The 24371-nt window shown below is 40.5% G+C and overlaps 1 protein-coding gene across 2 annotated transcripts in view; it reads right to left on the reverse strand.

Annotated features, from left to right (window-relative positions):
• PDCD10 (programmed cell death 10) overlaps positions 1 to 24371 on the reverse strand; it is a 50499-nt gene that overhangs the window by 24669 nt on the left and 1459 nt on the right. Inside the window, exons 1-2 of one of the 2 annotated variants that reach the window (XM_069083537.1) lie at positions 21713 to 21858; positions 5893 to 6098 (exon numbers count right to left, since the gene is read on the reverse strand). In XM_069083537.1, the coding sequence (XP_068939638.1) occupies positions 5893 to 5988 (96 nt within the window). In that variant the 5' untranslated portion in view covers positions 5989 to 6098; positions 21713 to 21858. Of the gene's footprint in view, positions 1 to 5892; positions 6099 to 21712; positions 21859 to 24371 lie in introns of those variants that run through there. The other variant, XM_069083536.1, reaches the window with a different exon arrangement.

A 24371-nucleotide genomic window follows, 5' to 3' on the forward strand; every position in this document is an offset into this window, starting at 1 on the left:
CAAACGCTTTGAGTATATCTCGTACTGTGCAATGAATATTACTATTAATCTCTCGAGGCAAAGAAAATGTTTGACTCCAAACATAAGAAATATGCATAACATGCAAGTAAGTAAAATAAACTATTAATCTTCCTGTAAATAATGTAGCCTTCTTAACTTGTAATTTTAGGATCTACAAGCTCTCAAGACTAACAGATACTGTAAAGTGAAACAAAAGCCCAAACAGGCTGGCCCAGGAAAGAAGACAATAATCACCTTACTGTAGCCATAATGCAATGGGAAGATGGCTTGTCTGTAGGAATGCATAAAAATATGAAGACAGGATGAGATCAGGGAACCTAAGAGTACAATTTGACTAGAATACAAAACAAACAGAAGGAAGTCTAAGAAAGCTGTTGAGAAAAAAAAAAAGGTTAGAAAGGAACCAGGGTAGTCTTCAAGAAGTGAGAGGGCAGAATGGGAATCAAAAGGGATGGTGATGACCAGTGTCAAACCCTTTACAATGGGATGAGGATGAGAGTGGAGGGAAAAGCCCCCTGGCTGAAGGGAAGGGGATCCACCTGGAGCCCTCCCTGTGAATATCTACCTCTCCAGTATCCCAGGCAGCCACATGTCCCTTTGAGATCATCAGTCAGTGTGTTGGCCATCCCTCATGGCTTTGTTATCTACTGATCTGACAAGAATGTCAGCTAAACCTTTTCCCAAGGTACTGGAAAATTTTAAGCAGCACTAACTTGATATGGAACCATTAATGCCAACTCTTTGGGTCATTCAGCTCTTACCAAATCTAACTAATTTTTCTATTGTCTGGCACAGAGAGCACAAGAGATTGCTAAGTGCTTGTTAAAATCTAAATAACCCATCTTTGTAGCATTCTCCAATGATCTACCTCTCTAGTAATTCTGTCAAAAAAGGAAATGACATTAACTTGACATGTTCTATTCTTCAAGAAATTACGTTGGAATCAATCAGAGGGGTGGAAGCACAAATGAGAATTTCACCAAAAAAGAGGAGGAAGAGACTTTTATCTTTTGTGTCTTTGCTTATGATTTATAATGTGCCAATAAATATTCACTAAGCTCCTACTATATGCTAGGTACTGTACAAAGTGCTGGGAATAGAAAATGAAGCAAAAGACAATCCTTGCACTCAAGGAACTTACAATCAAATGGGGGAATCGACATGCAGACAGCATATCTGCATCTATAAAACAAGTTATCCACCACAGAAAGTACTTCCTTTTGTCCTAAATATCTTCCTTCGAGCTTCAAGGATTCCTTTTATTTTTGCTTTCATGAAAATTATGGACATTAATTTCTATGAGAGCTATGGATAAGGTTGGCAAAAACTTACAGTAATTGAAATTAATGATCATCCCATTAGTTTGGAAAAGATAGCTCACTATCCTAGCAAATAGTGACAATTCCTTAAAAAAATCAAGTACTAATCAAAAAACTATTATGTGTATGCTCCTTGAGGGCAGGGACTGTTTCATTTTTGTCTTTGTAGCTCCAATGCCTACCGGAGTGAATGGCACACTGCTAGTATTTAACAAATGCTTGCTGACTGACTTGTGCAAGGGTACTCTGAGAGAGACAGAAAGAAGATGCAGTCTCTATCAATAAGCTTAGAGATCTTTCTTGAAAGACAAGATATCCAGTAGGATGATTAGCTTCAAATTACTAGAGTAGATATTCCAAAAAGAAGGAAATATGACTGTGGGGTAGGTTCATAGGGCTACAGATTTCTGAACTGGAAGGGACATGAGAGGTCATTTTACTAAGTCAGGATCTGAGTTTGACCTTGAAGGAAGGTCTTAACTTACCTGCTGTAATGCGGGCCCAGTCTCATCTCCACATAAATCCCAAACCTAATCTCTCTCAACTGCAATGCTACATTCACATCATTGATATATTTCCCTACCCAGATAGCTCAACAATATGTCATATTGGAACACTCCCCAAACGAAAGGCATTTTCTTGACTTCCTTTGGACTTCAAAACCATGCTGAGCCAGTGCTCACTCATGCTGGAACTTCCCTCAGGGCCTGGGGCCTCTGTGCTCTGGACCAACCTGCCACCTTGGCAGCTCCCTCCCCTGATGAGCAGTTCCTCCAGGAGGGGCCGAGGTGATCTGCCTTCACTCACTTCTAGACCGTCTGACCTCCTCTAGCCTTCCAAACCACGCCCTCCACAGGGTACCTTCCTTACCCCTCCGATGGCTTTCTAACTCCCTTCTGTGTGCAGTCTTCCTCCATTAGAATGTCTATTCTCTGAGGGTAGCAACTGTTTCTTTCCGCTTGTATTTGTATTCCCAGCACAGTGTCTGGGTGCATAGTAAAGTGTTTAAAGAAATGCTTGTTCCCTTCTTTCTTTCTCTGAGTACATGTCATCTTGCCAGTAGACTACAAACGCCCTGAGTAAGTCCCACTTGGTTTTTGTATGCTCACTGCCTAGCAACAGTATCTGAACATGGCATGCATTAAAGAAATGTTTGCTGATTGAATGTCCTTCTCTGGATCTTTAATTTTATTCAACAGTCACTGGCCACTCTTCTGCCCACTTCTGAGAGCTTTCTGCAGTTTATCACTGCTGGTTTGTGATTTCCCTATCATATCTGCAAACCTGAAAAGCTCACTGTACCCAAGCTCTTTCAGATACTTTGTAAAAATGTTAAAGAGCCCAAGTACAGCACTAACCTCAAAGCCAAGCCCAGCTTACACAGTTTCATCCATCCAGAGAACAGCCTCTATCACTCTGATTTTTTTCTGGTCTCTAAGCCAGGTTGAAATTTGGGATCAAAATATCTCCTTCTCTCAACCTCCGCCACAATTCTTGATGAAAACTTTCTGGCAGTTTACATAAAGTCTGTCCACCAATTCTAGCACCTACAAAGCTAACTGATAGGTCTGCATGTAAGTTTCCTCATTAAAAAAAAAAAAACAACTAACAAAAAAAGCACATGCTCTTTCCTCTAGTAAATCACTTGAGCAGGAGTGATCTCGGCAAAACTGTGTCAATTAATGTTTAGAGCAGAATGAAGATTCAGATGGGATGGCCTCAGTCAGGTCAGAAAGGCAGATGTAGGTAAGGAGAAGAAAGTGAATGGGTTATACCCAAAGACTTATGGTCTCCCAAGCAGAAAGCTAATCAAATTAGAACACAGTTTACAGAGCCAGTGTAAATGGTTAAGCAGGTATTAAAACACTCTGAAAAAGGCTGCATAAAATACAAATCTTATTTGTACTATAGAGAAGCTGTGAATTTAATTTTTCTCTTCAGATAATATGTATATTGCGAAGCAAGCAGCATTAGCTAACAGAATTTTTACAATAGCCCCATCAAGATAGATCTTTCTGTAAAATATGAAGTTCAGCAAATGCAACCAAGTTTTATGAAAGTATTACAAGTAGGGAAAAAAAAAAAGATGAGAGACAGGCAGCACTGAGTTGAAAGAAATGTCCCTACTATTTATTTATTAAGCTCTTTTTTTGGAGGAGCCAAAGTTTGAAAATTTTCTTCCTGCAGGTCTAGCGCTGGAGGTAAGCTCACAGGCCATCTAGTCCAATCCCTTTTTGAGTGACTCATCTGTTCAAGGTCAAAAAGGAGAGAGCCATGAAGGACAAGATTTGAACCCAGATTGCTTAATCTAAAAGCTAGTGTGTTTCCAATAAAACATAATGTCTATTTTCTATGAAGAAATAAGACATTCTAGGTACTTCTAAAAGGAGTGCTGTTAGTTTTCTGTTAAGGAAATACCATTTGTAGGTAATCAGATCATATGAAATAAAGGGCATCAATTCTAAACCACTTCAAACCTACATTTAATCTTAAAATATTATCATACTATTTCAAAATAATATCTACCTAGCTTGAAAACAGTTCCTCCAAAGGGCATAGAAATGAAAGTACAATTTATCTTTTTGGGGGGAAAAATATCTCTGATCTGTATCTCTCCCTTCTTTCGTGATAAGAAATCGGGATGAAAGGAACCAGTTATTCTTCAAGGAACAGACAAGAGGATTCTGATTTAAGATCAAATCATAAGGTATCCAAGAATTCCTTTAATCCATAATGTAACCCTGAGCTCCATCTCATAAAATACGTATGAGCAATTTGCTTAGAACTCTGTATTTTACAATAATAGCTAATTAGCCAAGCTTCCTCTTCAACTACCTTGTCATAGTCTTAATGAATCTGGTGCACGTTGGATTTCCATAATGACATAAATATTTCTGACTTGTGATTCTGAGTAAATAGCTCTAAAATTCTTCCTCAGTGTGTCCCATTAGCCATGAATTTCTTAAAAGGCAATAAGAGGGGCAACCAGGTAGCACAGCGAGTAAGAACACCGGCCCCAGTGTTGGGATGACCTGGGGATCAAATCCGGGCTCAGATACTTAGCACCACACTCAGAAATAACTGGCCATGTAACCTTGAGCAAGTTACTTAACCCCGATTGCTTAAAAATGGAAAAAAAAAAAAAGGCAATAAGAGCAGAGTCTACTATCATTCCTCAGGACCTCAGCCTAATGTGAAAATGAACACCTACTTCCAGGGAATTTTAATTCTTTCAACACATTCCGGAGACCATTCAATGAATGATTCAGATCCAAAAAGAATTTACTCCTTACATAGTTGGGAATCTTATCATGTAATCAAATCTACAATTATTTTTACACCTTTGTCTATGAACAATGAACTAATTTTCCATATCAATACATTTATACAAAAGGCATATTTGGACTGTAGTTAAATATTAACTTTTAACAACTGATAAGAATAACTCATTAAAAGGTGTTCTGTTCACATGGTGGTGGTGTGTGAGAATAAGATTCTTTCTAGTCAACTGTTATTTCTGATGTGAAGGAACAATAATAATTTATTTCACTTCTAAACCTAGACTCATATTTTATTTCTATTGAAATAATTAAAAAAAAATATAACCTCATGCTTACTGAAAAGTCTTCAAACATTTCTAAATACTGTGCAGGTACAAACTGTGGTACATTTAAAAGGAAAACATTTGAAGTTTGATCAATAAATTCTATCCCTTTTACTTCAGACATAAGTATTCTGCCATGCTGATTTGCTTTTTATATCTTTTCAGACTATTACACACTCAGCTAAAATACTCCAAGATCAAATTGTAAAATAACATTCACCATTTGCTAATCACCATTCTGTTTTAGGGCTCACAGAACATATATTTCCAATTCTAAATGAGAAAGGTTTCCTCAACTTCCAACAAAAGGTTCAAACCTCAGTCCAGCTACTTAGGAACTGGATGACCTTGGACAAGTCACTTAAAGCCCGAGCCTCAGTTCTTCACCTACAGAATGAGGGGGCTGCAGTGGATGGGCTCTTAGGGCTCTCCCAGGTCCCAATCTTGGAATGTGTGTTACAGCAGCAATATTTCTCCTTTTATATATCCATTATCTAAGACAAGGAGACAAAGGTCCCTGCTGTCTCTAGCAGTCTCTGCCCAGGGGCCCTGGCAGCAATGGCTGGTTCCTTTCTGTCATCTCAGTAAGTAAACTGCTTCACTTTCCTGAACCTCAGTGTACTCATTTGTAAAACAGGGATAAAGATCCCTTTAATACCTACTGCACAAAGTCATTATAAGGAAAATACTCTGCACATCTTAAAGTGACAAGGGCAAGTTGGTAACTTCTAATTCTGTGCTTGGAATACTTGAACTGTATCCAATGTAGGTATTTTGATGTTATCTAGTCCAGAGAGAAGAGATCCTAAAATGTAAAAACCCTGCATCCGCACTGTTTGGGTATACTCTTTTCCCTTCCCAGGACATGCCCTCTTCCTGAGCTGGTTTGTCACTGTCACTGGCCATCACTAGATGAAAGGCTAATGGTTAGAACATTTACTAGCTTACCTCATTAAACACAGGGTACATGACTGCATAGAGTGGCATAGAAACCATAGAAGTGGTCTCAGCTTCATTCTTCATCTCTTCCATTGTCATCCTCATTCAAAGACCAACTACAGTAGAAAAACAGTGCTAAAAAGTAAAGGACTCTTCATTCACTGCAGTATTTTTTCCTTTTCTTTTGTGTGAATGGATGATTAAAATATGTTGACCTGGTTGGAAGAGAAAAAAAAAAAAGATACACATATATATTCAATTGTGATAAGGTATAAAAACTTTTTAACCTTTCAAATGAAAGGATTTACAAGTATCTTTTCTAGTCTAAAGTAATGTAATCCCAATTAGGTATTTCCCTTTCTGCCAATAGGTATTTCTTTCCCAATGAGATTGGGTTAGCACTTTACTCCGAGACTAGGTTGTAGCTGTTTGTCCTTCATTCTCAAAGAGGATCATTATGTCAGGAAGGTGGCGCCAGGATATGTAAGTGATTTGCATTTTAGTGAGGCAGGGCTATGCAAGGTCACCAGCCTCACTTTCTCCTCCTGAGCCATCTGGGTCCAGTGGCAAGATACAATAGATTGGAAATGGCCAGGGGGAGAGGTTAAGAGAAAGACAGATGACACATGACTAGGAGACAAAGACAGAAAGCATTCATGATCAAACTGTGAGAAATTGGGGGGGGGGAGAGAAAAACTGGAGTGAGGAAATTTTGCAGCCTTCTAAGAAAAGTGCTCATTTTTTCATCAAAGATAAACTTTAAGTAAAAATACATGACTATTTTCAAAGATATACACACATGAAGGAAGTGAAAAGTTATTGTTTGAAATGAAATTTAAAGGAAGCACTGCCATCAACCTTTAGCAGTCTTGTCATACATTGTTTTATTCATTCAAAAAAAGATTATTTAGAATCCACTGTGGAAGAGGACATTGGTGAGAAGAGAGAGATAGAGGTTGTCATTTTTATGATCCTGGGACTTAAGGTCTGGTAGAAAAGATAAGCTGTATATAGATCTATAATAGAAGCCAAAAGGTGTATGTGTACAGTTCTTTTGGTGACTTTTCCTTCCCACATCCTGTGAAGGTGACCATTGAGAAACAAGCCTAGGTCAGTCCTTGGCCTTTTTGTCAGTTCTATCCCATTCTAGTTGAAGGAAATGGAGTCTCCCACCCTGGATGAAAGAGTGAACCAAGGAATCCAGAAGTCAAAATCTAGGTCAAGTTTTACAGCCAGCACAGCATCAATCATCAATGTTCCAGGAGCAAGGACTGACCTTTCCAGGTGGCCTTTTGGACTCCAGCCCAGTAGAATGAATCATCCAGCAATCCTGATGCACCTAGACATGAACTTGGTGGGACCAATGTCATGTAGGAACAGAGCTAAATTTTGACATAATCTCCCAGAGACCAAAATGGTACAGGAGTGACTATGCTCGAGGTACTACAAGAAATACTAGTAGGTTTGGTTTTACTGTTTCCAAGATGTTCAAAGTGCGATAAGGGTTCTGTTGCAGTTTGTCTCAAAGAATTCAGTCAGACCACCTCTAATCCAAGTATAGGCATTTATGGAGACTGACACCTCTCATAAAGCAGGCTAAGTTCCAAGAGGAACCAGCCACTTCAGAGAAATCCAGAGGGATTTTTATAGGCTAAAGATGAAATTACATAACAAATTATGAATATTAAAAAGGCAAGAGGGGTTTGTTAAGGGATTAGGTAACAGGGGAGGGGTCCCAGTCAGAGTGGAACTCACAAGTGACTATTCACAATGCATACAGAAAAACCCATTTGGGGGGTATGTATGAATGATAATGATATTATAATAAGTCTCTCTACATTAACAGTTCATCTAAAGGGCAGTTTTTGCTATTATTGCACAGGTGCCTACTTAGGGAAAGTCCCTTCTGTTGTCTCAGGGTCCACATCCTCCTTGGGCATCCTGGTGGTGCTGCTTTCTGATTGGCTGGCCACTGTGGTCCTGTGTGAGCCTAAATGGATGTGGTTGTGGTTGAGTGCATGGATAGCCTCGCTCTTTCTGTGGAAAATATGAGGAATGCAAATGGGGCAGTGGCTGGGATCCCATCACACAGACACGCCTGCTGTTTCTGTGAGAAATATGAGTTCACAAATACACCTGTTCTAGTGAACAGTGAGACATATATGAAGAAATTAGGATACTGAGTCGAGGTGGGGGGAGGTGTGAGAGGATAGATAGGGGCATTGGGCCTGCTGTTCAGTTGGGGCTACAAGGAAGTTTAAATATTGGGGTTAGGGACAGTTTTATTAGGATTCCATCAGTTCAAAGGAGAGAAAGATCACTTTTTGTGTGGAATGATCAGGAGTTTGTAGAGAGACAGCATCTGGATACAGGATGGTTAGGAGTTTGACAGGGCAAGATCAAATGGGAGAAGTTGAGAGGTAGTAAGTAAGCATTCTAGGCAGAGGCTATACCAAAGGCAGAAGTGGGAATCCTATAGTACACAGTGGCAACATATGGATAGAGAAAAGCTGGGTCCAGGGGGTCTTGAACACCAAGTGAAGTCTGAACTTTGTTCCATAAGAGTAACTATTTTGTGGCCTTTTAATATGATACAGTAATCAGAATGGGTATGTAGTTAAGATTAATCCAATCAGCAGGAAATGATTCAGGAAACTAGTCAGGAAGCTGAAGCAATTATCTAGACTAAGTACCAAGGGCCTGAAGTAGGTAAAGTTATTGGCAGAAGAAATCTTAAAGGATCAACGTGCAAGATATGGTGGAAGCAAAAAGAACAGAACCTTGCAGCTTCTGTGTGGGGGAGAAGGGGAGGCAGGCCATAGTCTGTGAAGCCTTTTCATTTATTACTTCTAATGGACAACCAGATCTGCAGCGACAGGCCTGTCATGTGGCCATCAGTTCTTCAATACTCCCTGTGATTGCCCTATTATTCTTGGCTACAATTCTTGTCTCTTTAATCCAAATAAGAACAAGTGTTAACAAACACAAAACTTTACTAGGTAGCTGAGGAAAGATGTAATAAACAAGCAAAGGTATCACAAACCTGGATGAGAAAGAAGCGACAAGTTCAGTTTCACTGCTGTTGAGTTTAAGGTGTTAATGGCAGATACAGGAGGAGAGGAAGAGAAAGAAGATGAAGATCTGGGAATGGAGTTCGGGAGAAAAGCTGGGAAGGAAAAATATAACTTGCAAGTCAAAGGCACAGGAGTTGTTGAGGTCACCCAGAAAAAGAGATGACGACGATGATGACAGAAGCGTAGGAACCACCAAAAGAAAGAGGAAGAGAATCAGAGATGATGGAGGATCTGGCATTTCAAGAAGAAAAAACTGGTCAGTTAATACTACAGAGAACTAGGTTTGGCAATTGTGGGGCAATTTTACTGGGAATAATTTCAGGTAAATGGCAAGGAAACCGACATAGAATCAAGAAGTAAAGGAGTAGAGAGAGAGGCAGCACAAACACACACACTCACTCACACGCACATACATACACACTCCCCCTCTCCCCTCTTCTGGAAGTTTGGCAAATTAAAGAGAAAGAACTGAGGAAGCATTTATTAAATGCTTTCTGTGTTCCCAGGCACTATGCTAAGAAAGCATCTGAGATGACCGAAGAATAGAAGAAGTTCTGAAAGAAGGCTGGAGGTCTCTTCTAACTTGGCCTAGAATTTCTCTTCTAATTAATACCTGCTATTCCTACATACTTCTAATTTTGTTTTATTGATTTTCTTTTAAATACCAGTATTGAAATGGCAGGAAACTGTATCTTTTTAATAAGTGTTCTTCTAGGTTCTTTATGATCAAATATACTTTATGATGACTAAAAGGTGACCCCACAATAATGGTTTTCAATTTTTCCCTTGTAAATGTGCACTATCTCAGTTATTTATGGGTTAATTAGTGTGCTGGCCTGGGAACCTGACTACCACTTACAACATCATTTCTCTGAAAAAATGTGATTTGAGTTCCAAACCATTGATCAAAATTTGACAGAACCGAGGTATCCAATACACATATTCCCAAAACCAATAAATGAGCTTTTTGCCTACAACCTTTTCATATACTGGAAACTATGTGAACTAGAACTTCAAAACTAGATGGGAAGTTTCACCTGGATTCTTCCAGATGACCTCTTGGGATTGTTTAGTAGGGCTCTTTAAAAGCTCGTTTTGTTTCCACTTGCTAGGTTAAGATCTGCTCTCCATGAGGCACCTAACCAGTCTCCTTAGTACTGGGCTGGAGTGGGGTGGGGTGCTAAGCCTCCTCTGGCTCTCCATACAGAAAAGTAAAAGTGCCTAACTCCTTTGTGTCATCACTGGTTAGTTTCTGCCATCAGGGCAAATATACAAAGTTCACCAGTGGTAATCGATGACAACAGAAAAGCAACCTTACTTTCTACATAGCTTTAAGTATAAGTCACTTGAGCAAACTGTTTATTGGCACAAAGGTGACCAGCTCAACGGGCAGAAAAACCACAGCTCCAGTAAAGAATCCCTGAGGTCCTCCACCCTGCCCTGCCCAATGCTGCTGCCCTCTGACGAAGGGCAGGCCCAGCACTCAGAATCAGCATTTCCGGAAAACAGCCTTACTCACCTCCGGGTGGAACATGAGATAACTTTAGAACAGAGAAGTATCCTGAAACTATTAGCCTTCAGGAAGTATCAGGACAGAAAGATTGCCCAGAGCTCGCTTACAGAAGACAGCTGAGGTACTCAAGTCCATGCTGCATTTAAACCCTAACCAGAGGGGACTGTCCTACTTCTCTTGCAGATAAAATCCTGTCTCCTCCTCTTTATGTACAGGCTCTCAGACCCCCTCACAGCATGAGAAGTCTGTTTCTACTTTGCATGGCGGTATTAAAATTGACTGGTTGTTTCATCTGAAAATGTGATAGGCTCCCAAGTGGTCAAGCAAGATCAGCACCAGATAACAAGTCCTATTTTTATTACTACAACAATTACTTGTATTACTCTTTATATCAATTATGATTAAACTTTTAAAAAATCTACCTTATTCTCTCCCCAAATCCTTCAATAGACAACAGTAATTTCTATTTCTACTATTTCCCTTTTCTAGCTCTCCTAACGTCTTAGTCATGGCTCCCCTCAATAGGAGCCCCAAGGTCAAACATAGCCATTAAATAATGCCTTCACAAAGATTCAGCTGAAAACAAGAGGGAAAATGAAACTGCAAATAGTTTTAACTTGGCCCAGGCCTCAAGTCACTTTCCCGGCCTGCCTGGAATAGTAAATAAGAGTGTAGGATGAGCAAGCAAAAAGAGGTGGGTTCAAATTCTGTCTCAGACATTTCCTAGGTTGTGACTCTAAGGAAATCATGTGGCCCCTTCAGCCTCAGTTTCTTCATCATCTGTAAAATGATGATGTCTGGGGCTCAGAGAGGATGCTGTGATGATCAAATGACCTAGTATATGTAAATCACTGTAAATCTCAATCTAACTTGTGAGCTATTATGTATTTGGTTTCCAAAAGCAGCAAAAACTTCAAATCTAGTTGAATTCTGCTTTTGTGCAGAAGGGTTTCAAAATATTGGGTACAAAGTGAAAAAAGGTACATGAGCAGCAAGTATAGAATTCTGAATCTACATGGCAAACATTTAACCTTGTCTTCATTTCCGCATGTATGAAGGGAGGAGCATTGACAAGGCTCTCAAATCCTGTGAAATAGTGATCCATTCCTGATCATCCATTTATTTTTACCATTTCCTAAACCTCTGTGACCTTGGGCAATGTCTCTGGACTTCAGCTCTCTCCTATTAAATGATTAAGGGTGGCTAGGTGGCCTAGAAGTACCCCTTCTGGTTTCCGTCTACAGTCCTATAATCTGTTACAGACACACAAGGGTATTTCCAAGTCCATGAAAATTTTTCCTTTCTTCACCTTGAAAAGCCACCCAAGAATTTCAATAAGTAGGTCTTCTCAATTTTGTGATGCAGGGTTGCTAATTTCACACTCTCCCCTTGAGCTAGCTTTGTGACAGTTCAGTTCAACTTCTAGTAAAGCTCCATTTACTCTGGTGCTTCAGAGACTATCCCACAATCTCAGTTTTCCTTAAGATACACCCTTCTTGCTAACTGCCTAATGAAGCACAAGATGGGTTCACAATCTCTTCTTGTCCACGCTGGGCCACATGCTCTCTCTGCCTGGAGCTGGAGTTAGGTAAATGTGAGGTTCTCAAGCCTGCTTACTAGGCTGCAAAGAACTGGGCAAGCTGCCTTCCAACATCGTCACTAAGGAACCTTTTGTGGCTTTTACAAAATGTAGCTGCAGCTATTTATAGGACGCTGGAATTGGAAGGAAACCATCTAGTCCAAGTATCTCCTGTACCAAATGGGCAAGTGAGTCACCAGAAGTTAAGTCACAGTTAAATATCACCTGGGACAGGATTGGAATCCAGGTCCTTGAATTCCACATTTAGTACACTGATATTGTATCGTGCAGGGTCAGCCTGCCACAGTGAAGAGCTCGGGCAGAAGAGGAAGCAAAGGAAAAGAAAAGGTCCTGTAGGAGAAAAGACAGAGACAAAGGGATTCTTCCAAGACAAAGGCATTTTCTCTCCCTTAAGAAATTGATGAGGAAGACTCAAGAGTGTTAAAAGGCAAGGCCCTCAGAGATCAGCTCACCTAAGCGGGGAGATACTTTTAGGTGGACAGATCAATACCAGCAGAGCACAGAAAGTGTGAGACAAGGGCTGGCTCACGAACCACAAGGCCCTGAGCAGTTATAGCCCTGCCACTCTCCAGATGGGTGGCCAACGTCCATCAAGGAGACTGTCATCCTTCTGGGCACCCGATGTGCAACCCTGGAATTATTCTTGACTCCCCATTCCCACTCACACCCCACAGCCAATCACTGATCAAAAATTGCTAATTTTTTTCTCTATAAAACCTCATTTCTATCCCTTCTCCCCATGATCCTACCCTAATTCAAGGCCTCATCACTTCTTGCCTAGTCTACTGCAAAAGTGTCTTAATCTATCTTCTTGACTGAAGGTTATGTCCTGACTCACTGCACAGCTGTCAAAGCTACACTGTATTCCTAAGGTACAGGTCTGATCATGTCACTCCTAGGATTCAAAAGAATCCTGAACAGTGGGCAGACTAGAATAATTTGGCCTTAGATACATACCGTGTGATCCTGGGCCAGTCACTTCCCCACCTGCAAAATGGGGTTAATAACAGAACCAATCTCTCAGGGCTATTGTGGAGATTAAATGGAAAAAAAAAAATTGTCAAGTGCTTGGCACACTGCCTAGCATGCAGAAGACACTATATAAATGCTTGTTTCCTCCCTCCATTCTGCCTCTAAGCCCTTCACAGCACATCTGAAGTTATTCAAATCAAGGTGGCCTGTCTCCATAATCCTCCCTCTTAGACTTATCACGTGGTATGCCCTTCCCTTTCCGGTCCAGCCGAGCTGGCTTCCTCCCTTGTTTGCCCGCCGCATTCTTCTATGTCCCAACTTTCTGCCTACAATGGTCTGCAGCGCCCAATTCTGGGCAATGCTGTCCTTCCTCCTCCTCTCTGCCTCTTGGAAGTCTCAGCTCCTTCAAGCTACCCAAGCTGACCCTTCTCCATTGAGCTTGTTTGGCCCTCAGCAGCAGTCAGGGCCTTCTTGATATGACCTTGCATACACTCTGCATTTATTTACTGAGGATCATAGATACGGAGCTGGAAGGGACCATGGAGACCATCTCATCTCAACTAACCTCCCCATTTTATCCATGAGGAAATGAGGCTGAGAGAGAGAAGCCACTCACTCAGTACCACACAACTAGCAAGGTGGGGATGAGGGCTCTCCCCAAGGCCAGGCTGCTTCTGCCAGGAGCCCAGCAGCTTGCCTCCTAATCCTCCTGCAGGATGCCTTCCCACACTGGGAGATCCCAATGTTCCTAAGGGCCCTTCTCTGTAAAGAAGGGGCTTCGGGCCTGCCACATTCACTCCTTCCTTCCTCTTGGCTCTGATTTCTGGACTTCCCCGTAGGCCCCTGCCAGGGCACCTACCACAGGCCTGCTGCTCCCCCCTTGCCCCCATAGGTGTGGTCTGTCTTGGATTTTGTCTCCCTATCACATAGCACAGGGCTCGGCACAACCCTACACGCTTATTCAATGTTTGCTGACTTGATTTCTTATATATTTAAATGGATAAAACTCCTTAAGGCCAAGAGCTTCAATTCTATCTTTGTATCTCTAGAGTCTCATCTGATACATACTACCTAGTATGCAATTAATATTCTGGAGATGGGCTCTACCTCTCCAGGTCTTGGTTTTCTCAACTGTAGCTGTAGGCTAGTGGCAAGAACACAAATTTAGGACCTGTGTTCAAATCCTAGCTCTACTACTCATACTTTTGTGAAACTCTGCCCTTTAAACTTTGGGAGGGGGGATGACCTTGATTTCCTTATTTGTAAATCACAACTTTGGGAGGGGGGACGACCTTGATTTCCCTATTTGTAAAACACAGGGGAAGGAGCAGGTAAGTACTAAGCTTCCTCCTCGTGCTAACATCAGGTGAGGTCCAGGCCAGTGCTATTACTTGTATACCACACTAAGGTTTCATTCTGGTTTTTGGTTAAAGGCTGATAGACAAGTAGCTGGTATTTACACACCAATTTATAGACATTATTTCATCTAACCCTTACAATAACACTTCCTGATGTGAGTAGTACCAGTGGTGTTACTATTTCCACTTCACAGAAGAGGACACCAAAGCTCCCGAGGTTGTAAGTAATTTGCTTCAGTTCACACAAGTAACAAATGATAAAGGTGACATGTGACCCTGAGGGTTCCTGACACCAAATCCAGGTTTATTTTCACCATACTGTATCCTAACTACAGTTAAGAGGCAACATGGGGTACTGGAAAGATCACAGAATTAAACCTGAATTTAAATGTCTTGACACTTAGCACCTAAGTGCTCCTGGGCAGAGTAAATGGATTTTCCAGGGCCTCTTTTAGAAAATGAAGAAATCAACTTCCAAGAACTCTTCCAAACTTATTAATTTTGGCCCATAAAAGTTGGGTAAGTGGGCTGTCCTTACTATTTGGACTCATTTAAAAATACGAGGATGTTCAAATGTATCACAGGAACCTCCCCTATCTTGCACGCCAAGGGAGCTGGGTAGGGGTCAGTCACTGGGACAGTGCCACTGTTCCAAGAGCCAAGTAGAAATGGGTTTCCTCATAGCTCAACAGGTTGAAGTAGTCCCTTGGATCCCCTTCAAGTCTGAGCCCTCTGGCCACATAAGAGAGGTGCTAACACATCACGTCACTAGAGAAGGACCATACATTGAGTGAACAGGGAGTTTTGGAAGATAGGAGATTCCTATGCACATCAAGGCCCACTGTCCCATGATCTCCAAAGGTTAAAGTATACCATATGAAGCGTGGTTCTCTGTATTCATCATAATGGAAGTCTACATGTACAGTAACAAAGAAAGCCAATCCTCCACTCAATTAGAGCACCAGCAGCTAGGCTTCATTTTAACTCCAAGGCACATCATGCTTCCTCTAGGATAAGCTGATTACTGAAAAGTTCATCACCATGCTGACTGGACACAGCACCACAGCAGCCTCTGCTGCCTTTCCCCTCTGGCTGGAGCAACAAACTCCCCCAACTTCCTTTAGAGAAGGCTCAGAACTTTGCAAACTTTCCAGGTAACTGTCCCTTTTTCCATCAGTGGCTCTTCTTGGTTTCTGTTCCCTGGAATGTAAATAAATGCCCCTTGGTGACCCCCTGCTGCTCCCCTTTTCAGTTCCCTTCTATTTCTTCCCAGAACTATCAGATTGAAGGGCAGCTAGGTGGCACAAATACAAATTCTTAATTACATACGTAGTACTTCCCCCCCCCCCAAAAAAAGCTGTACGTTGGAACTCTTTACGGTCTCTATATGGGTTAGTCATGTTGTTATATGTCAGAGGATGACTTGACCAAGTAGAGGAATATCCTAATACTAACTAGTTACATGGAAATAACATTGGGCAAAAGAAGCATTATTTCTGCATCTGTTTGAAACTGGCTCTGCCATTAACTGTGTGGCATGGGCAAGTTACTTTGAGATGCCAGAGGGAAAACCATGATGACTGTCCTCAGACAGAGGCTCAGCTCAGGGGCCTGGCCCTTCCTAAAGAAAGCCTTTTCTGGTGTGATGTTTAATTATTTCTCTCCGTCCTTAAATTCTGACATTTACTTTCTTATGTGTTGTACATTCTAGTAATGTGTAGTCCTTGAGTCTTTGTATATTGGATGCCAGACGGCACAGCACATTATAACCCAAGAAGGCACTTAATAAATGCATACTGAACTGAAGGGGCGCAGCTACTGTCAACTGCCTCTGAACCTCTGGGGCAAGTCTAGTTCCACTTCCAGCCCTTCAATACAGTATCTACAAGCCGAGGTCTGACTCTACACCCAGCCGTAAAGTGGAAGGGCCTAGTCACTTGGGCAGACCTGGGTGGGGGGCGGGGGAGTGGCGAGAAAAGAGATGAGAAAGGCATGCCGCTCAGCTGCTGCTTCCCCACCATCCAGTGGACAATGAAATACTTGGTGAGAGTAAAAAAAGACCAATAACACATTAATTTAAGTGATGTGAACTTAAGTCTACCATTTATTCCAAATGATGATGCAGTACCATGTGAGTAATTTCCACTGATCAAACCCCATCTGGAGTGTTATGTTCAATGTGTCCATATTTTAGAATGACACGGACACACTAGAGGATGACGAGAATGAGAGAACCAGAGACCAGGTAAATCATGGAATGACTGAAGGAAAGGGGGACATTTAAGCTCGAATAAAGAATGCTAGCTGTCTTTCTCAGCTACCTGAAGGGCTCTCATGTGTGCAAGGACCAGGCAAAGAAATACTTCCTAAAATTCGAGCTGCCTCCAAGAAGAACGCAATCAGCAGATAAAGTGCCATTTGAGGTCTTCAGGCAGGGGCTAAGTAAAGTTTTATTGGGTTGGGTTGCTGTGAGGATTCACATGCATGACGGCTTTGATAACTTCTGAAGTCAGTCCTTCCCAACTTAGATTCTATGAGTAAGAACAAAGTAATGGATGGGCACATGGTCAAGTGACGGTCAATAACCCCATAGAAGGGTTTGGCCATGATGGAATAGAAATACCATTCAGAAATGATACTGGTTTATATCAATCAACCCCAAAATCTCATCAAATAGGTGCAACTTTATCACCCCGTTGTACAGATGAACAAAGTGAGACTGGGAGGTAGTAAATGATTTGCCCAAGGCCACATGCTGAAGGTCTGTAGCACGGAGCTAAATTCAGGTTTGTCTCCAGGTATTCTCCAAATCCTTAGAATTTCACACAGCAAACAGAGTAAAAATCCCAACAGTTGTCAGCGTTGGCACTTTCCAAATTACAACTGAATTTTATCCCCAAAGATTGTTTGTATGTCAACTAGTTGAAATGGTAAGAGATTCCCTCCCACAGTCCTAAGAAACTTTGCTAAGAGCAATGAGTTTGGGAAGGGGGCAAGGAGTTTGCTGGGTCTAGAGGTTGAGAAAGGAGAATGGGCTCAGACAGCAAGCAGAGGGTACTGTGAGGGGAAGGGGTAGAAGAAAACAATCCTGAGTGACGTGGGGTGACAAAGGCAATCTGCAACAGGGAGGGGGAAAATACACGAAATTCCTAAAGCCCAACCAGCTGGTAAAATAAATTCACATGGGGAAAAAAAGTCTTTTAAAGGAGGTGGAACGTGAAGGAAGTCAGAAGGGAGAGCATTTCCAAAAGTTGTCCATGCAAATTCAACGGGGCTATTCTCCAGGCCATACTGTAGTCACTCAATAAGCACAGACTGAACACCTGCCATCCACCAGGTGCTGTATTAAGCACTAGAGATACAAAGAAAGGCTCAAGACAGGCCTTGCCATCAAGGAGCTGACATTCTAATAGCTACAATCTCCTTTTGCTTAACTTTTTCCATCTCTAGCTTGAATTACTTCAACATAATCATAAAGTTTCCCTTTTAGCTGCATGAAAAAATATCTAGATTCCTCAGGAGCACAACTAATTAATGGTATTAGTCTACCGAAGTTTCAGTACTGGTCACCTACACTTCATGGGGTGAAATCTTTATTGCAACAAACATTCCAAAATGGTGAAGAATTTTTTCCCCTTTGTTTTACTACTTCTAACATAGGACACCAACCGAGCAGTATGTAGGCATTTCAAATACAGGCTCATGATGACTTGGCCACAAATACTGGCTTGTTAACTCACTGGGGCCCAGGGTCTCTCCACTCAAGCCTGGATGCACTCCCTCCCCTCTCCATCTCTGCCCATCAAGATTGCTTTCTGTCTTGGAGGCTCCTCAGGCATCACCTGCCCAGGGAAACCTCACCTCGCTCCTCCAGCTATAAACTTTCACCTACCCATCAAATTCCTGAAGCAAATGGACATCCGTTTCTTTTGCCTCATCATTCTCCACCGTCTTCAGCTTCACTTTGTATTTACATGCTTATGAGCATGAAGAATACAAACTGAAGGGTATGAAAGGACCATTCCTTCCAGCATAGAGACCTACACATAAGTACCTAATAAGCACGTGTTCATTTGAACTGAATTCTGCCTGCGGGTCAGATCCAACGCAGTGCTCATTTCCAAAGGCATGCTACTGAGTATATCTCCATTCAAAGAATGTAGAACTAGTGTAACAACTCAGGACTCTGCCCATCTGCAAGTTTCCAATTTCTTCAGGAAGCCAGATGATAAGGTAGCTAACATGAGCAACATGTTCTGGGGCCCAATGACTAAGTGGATGAGATGGAGAAACTTTTTTCTTTTAACTGTTTTGCAACTGAGACTCACCTCTGGAAAGCCTATTCATGAAACAGGAATGAAGGTGGACCAAAAGTTATGACTCTCACTGGAATACAATACAATAATGGCAGCAATTTATCATTTTTAGGGAAAATGTCATATTTACACTAAAATTAATGAAGTCCAACAAGTTATTTCAGGAAACCCAAAGAAAACAGTAAGCTAAAATTAATATATGGTGGGTATGGGTTCCTACATCACTCCCCAAATCACAGCAGAAATATATTCAAGTTAGACAAGTAATTTGCAACCTGAGTAAAAACTTCTATTTACTGTCCAAAAATCTGATGTGATATTAAATATAAAAGTCTTCAATGACTAGGAAAATGATACATAAGAAACAGTTACTATGAACTTAGTAACACTTTTGGAAGAATTTTTATTAATCATATTAAGTATCTAATTTTTCACATGTGTGCCAATGATTACTTATTCAGTATTCAGAAGTTATATTTACTTAAAGATTTATAGTCTTCTTTGAAAAAAAAAATGTAGCTTATGATCCATAAGCTGGTTTAAGGCAAAATAGAAATGTAAAGGGAATCTTGGAAAACAAAGACCATGATATCATGGTATGATCAATTTCCAGTTAAGAGTATGGATTAAAGGTGTAAAAAATAATTGTCATTAAAAAAATCTTTTGGGGTCTTCATTGAGGAAAAAAAAACAACTTTACTTTTTCAGCACAATGCAAAAATAATTTCCAACTTTCATAATATAAATTTTGACTTTTTCCATTAGACTGTAATATAATCAGGGAAAACATCATTATTTTTAACATAGTGTCTCATAACCTAATTTTACTAAAACTACATTGATATCATGATCTTTGAAAGTATCCTGTTTGTTTTTCTTGGTATTTCTTATATTTATTTTACTGCTAGGGAAGGCATCTACTATGAATTTGTCATTTTAATGACGTTATGATTTATCACCGGTGATCTAACTCAGGAAGCAATGCTTTCACTTTCTCCACATAGCAGTTCTATTTGAGTGAAGATTTTTTCATCAAATCTCTACGTGAAATGTCACTTATAAAACTCTGGAAATACCTGTATAAATGGAATGCTTCCTTAGGAATTTGTTTAGGAATATGGATACTTCAATGGATTCAATATTAGGAAGCAAAAATCTAACTTTGCTTAGGGAGTTAACTGGACTCAAACCACTCCTTGGGAATGCTGTGGACATGATTCCTGTTCAATTATGGATTGGACTGGATGGCCAATCAATTCTGTGACTCTGAATAATTGTATTTTACTGTTAAAAATGCACACACCCCAAGTCTGAATTTTTTAATAAGTATATCATAACAAGATTATTTGATAATTTGTGGCATTAAGAATAGTAGCAATATTATGTCATAGTAGGAAATAAATCACTGCTGTGAATGTTACCTCCTCCTCGAGTCTATTACGTCTTTGTATCCCCAGTCTTTGGCAATAGGTCTTTAATAAATACTTGTTAACTGACTGATCCTTGAGTTAACTGTGAAAATTTAATGAGTGAATTTTTCCTTCCAGGTCAACAACTAATACAAATTCATCCCTGAAGACTTTTTGTTGTTGGGTTTTTTTTTTGGTTGGACTGAATTCTCTCACTCAAACATGTACATCTAAATTTAAATTAATCTTGTCCAGTGCACTACTAGAATAATATGCAAATATAGAGAAAGATTAACATATGATTGCTTATGCATCCACCGCTAATTTCATAAATCATAGAACTGAATAATCATTTGGGCTATCTTTCCACATTCCAATAGGACTACAGATCAAGTCCCATTATAATGAATATCTAGGAAATATGCCACTGTACAGACAGGTCCACTTGAGGTCCTGGAAATTTTTTGTTACATAAAAATTGTGTTTTATATAGTATTTCCTTTAATAAGCTTTGATGTGTATATCTTTTCAAAGACAATCTTGGTTTGAATGACCTGGACTCAGACAGACCAGGCTGGATTCAAGTCCCCCTGGCTAAGTGACTCTGGATACAATCTCCCAGTACTCTAGGCAAGTCCCAAAAGACTGAGTTGCAGAACAGGTGCTGATTTGCACTGGGAGATGCTAGGTTTCTCTTTACTGGGAGGTTTGTTTTTTTTTTTTAATACTAATGATGTCACAGTTCCAGACCAGAAAAAGTCAACCACATTTCCAGTGCTCCTCAAAAATGTCAGTAAACCACCTCAGATTATCTATAGTATAGTAGAAGCAGAAAGTGGTTAGTTTCCATTCACTATAGGAGAAAAAAAAAGAAAACCCAAAGCATCATGTACCATCCATGAAATTACCTCTTAGTGCTTTCTTCTAAGGCTAATGTGATCTTAAGGGTTCCATTTTCCAACCTTTAAATGATCTATTCTTCAACTCTAAATCCTATACATTCAACATGTGGGTCTTCCAAATGAAGACAGTACTTCTAATAATTTAACCAATGTCAAATAAAATAAGAGTTCCTAATTCCTGTATACATCATAGAATGAAAAGGTCTTTTGAATGCATTTAATACACTTTCCACATTTTACATCTGAGGGAACTGAGAGCCAAAGAGTTCAGTGTCTGGCCTGTCACATAGGTTAAAAGAGGGAAAGCTGACTTAGAACCAAAGTCTCAGGGTTCATGTTCTTCTCACTATAACATACTGCCTTCCACAAAATAATCAAATACAAAAACGAAAGCACAAAACACATTGCTATTTAGATGACAATAAATTATGCTGGAACATAAGGGACTCTGTCCTCATGAATACTATTCCAATGGCTCGTCATGGCATAGTGACCGTGTCTTCCTCCCATGCCAGTGAAAACTCTGCCTACCTTGGTCCTACCAAGCTGGAGAGGCTTTGAGTATGGGTCCAGTTATATATTGTCTCTCTATCTTGGAAGGACAAGCTTAGTCAAATTTGGTGAGGTTCAGAGGTTCATTTACAGTCATGAATTTTTCTGATCATGGCAACTGGCAACTGCTTACCAGCTCAGATTGAAGGAAGTATCTCAAGTCTTTCCTGATTCCTTCTCTCCAAAGGCTAGTGAGGCACCCCAACTTCTGGTAAATATTCTGAAAAATGCTCACTTACACACATTGCTTCTCCAATAGAAACATAAGGTTCTTGAGGACAGGGGTTATGTCATCATTTTTCTCTTTGCATCTTTATCACCTGGAACACAGTATATGCTTAACAAATGACTGCTCAATACTGAAATCACATCTGAATGAAATGAAATACTTACGAAGCATTTCCAACCCATGTTCACCTTGGGACATATTTATCCAGTTTCTACTATGTATAATGAACTACATTTGGTTCTGGGGATGCACAGATTAAACCTACATATACACAGGTTACATATAAACCCGCATACATAACACTCATCTATTAGGTATGTATGTATGCATGCAGGTACACAGTATGTGTCTCTTTCCTCAAGGAGCTACAAATCTGACAGGTAAGAATAATGCAGAATCTTCTTTTCTTATCAGCAGCTCTGCTTGGGTTTAACTCCTGGAACATGCTTTCCCCCAGGATAAGCAGGGAGGGAAAGGCAGGCAATGGAATAACCATTTACAGTATGTAACACCTACTATGTGCCAGACATTGTATTAAGTGCTTCATAAATATTATCTCATTTGATCCTCATCACGACCCTGAAGGCCAGATTCTGTTATTACTGAGGAAACTGAAGCCAAACAGAGGCTGAGTGACTTAGCAAGGGTCACACAGTTATTAAATGTGTGAGGTCATATGTGAACACAGACCCGGCACTATCCACTGAGCCACCTAGATGCCCCTCTGTCCATCTCCTGAAACCTAATAGTGGAGACTTCCAGCTTTGGGAGTCAGCACCTTCACTTGTCTCTCTCCTGTTGGAGGGCTAAGCAAAACACTCCTCTGGATGCCTCCATTTCTAGAGAGCTCGGAATCTCCAACTATCTCTTCATTTTTCATCAGCGGCTCCGCTTGGTTCTGAATTAGCTCTGGTGCACCCAACCTCCTTTTAGTTTCCTCCAGTGTACTCTTTCCCTAGTAGATAGTAAGCTCCTTGAGGGCAGGGACTGGCTTTTTCTTATTTGTATCCCCAACACTTGGCACAGAACCTGGCACACAGTAGGTGATTAATAAATGTTCATTACTAATAATAATTATAGTAGGGGTGGCCAGGTGGCACAGTGAGTAATAGTACTGGCCCCAGAGTTGGGATGACCTGGGATCGAATCCAGGCTCAGATACTCAGCACCACACCCAGAAATAACTGGCCGAGTAACCTTGAGCAAGTTACTTAACACAATTGCTTTAAAAAAATAATAATAATTATAGTAATGATAATAATGAACAAATGCTGAGGGAAGGTCAGGGTGATGGTGATAAGAAAAATGGGAACCACATCTAGCTAAGTGATCAAGGAAGACTACATGGGAAAGAACATCAGCTGGACTCCTCCCACACAACAAATGACGACTATTGTCAAATAATTTAATGCCTTTTTTCCTCTTAGGTGTACATTACACTTCAGTCCTTTGATTTTGGATCTTTTCTCTATCTAGAAGCTTATTTTTTATCACAATATCCTTTTTAGATCTTGGCAAATTCCTTCAAGTCACAAACGTAACTTAGGGAAACCTATGTTGCTAGAAAGTAACCAGCATGCAAAATACACTCATACATGAAGAGAGAGTCTGCTAGGGCTTTGTTATAAAAAGCTGAGCAAATCTCTTTAGAACAAATACATGCCAACCATAACTAGACAGATGATCTTTTGGGGTCAATTTATCTTAACCTGGAAGGCTGAACTTCTTATGAATTTCTGATAAAATTAAGTTTCTATCAAAACAGCTAATATAAGACCTATAATTAGTGGAGATAACCACATGGTGTCAGAGTATGCAACTTTTATAGGTCCCTTTCCAGTGTTCTCTGCTTAAAAGTAACTACAAATTTTACTTCAATCTCTTTCATTCCTTACTGTGAAATCTTCTCAGGAATGTAAATCCTTAGAAAAAAAAATTAGGGGAGATAGATCATGTGACCTGCAGGCTATAATATGTGATAGCGATATAGTTAAACAGCATTATTTTCTAGAGCTGAATTTTGGAAGTATTTTTGAAGATGGCAAAAAGTCAATGTAAATCACTGAGAGGTAACTCATATATTGTTATCAGTCATGTAACATCTCTGTACTAAACTTACTGAACTTGTTTTCTAAGTCTTCATAAAATTACACTGTATGCGCAAATTGTTCTAAAAGTACCAACTTAATTTTTTTTTTTTTAAACAAAGGGTGACCCAGTGGAAAGACATATGGAAAAAGTAGCACGTTAAAGTCCTATGTCCTGAAATGACTTTCCTATAATAGGCAAGCATAAATCGTCCCTTCTTATCAGTGACCACAGCATTCCCAGGATCCCAGGATTTCAGACTGGGACAGGACCTCTGAGGCAACCTAGTGAAACTAACTCCATTTACAAATTAGGAAAGTTGTAGCCAAAGATGCTTAATGGCCTTGCTCAGAGCCAGGTAGGGGAAAAACAGCCCAGCTAAGATTCCAGCCCAGGTCTTCCTGGCTCCATCAGCGCCCTGGCCTAGTGGAAGGACAAAAAGCAGAAACTGAGTCAGCCCCTCCTCCCTTTCCGT

The sequence above is a fragment of the Petaurus breviceps genome, unplaced genomic scaffold (genome assembly GCF_028583685.1).
Source record: "Petaurus breviceps papuanus isolate PSGF00001 unplaced genomic scaffold, PetGlider_PUasm1.0 173, whole genome shotgun sequence".
Classification (NCBI taxonomy): domain Eukaryota; kingdom Metazoa; phylum Chordata; class Mammalia; order Diprotodontia; family Petauridae; genus Petaurus; species Petaurus breviceps.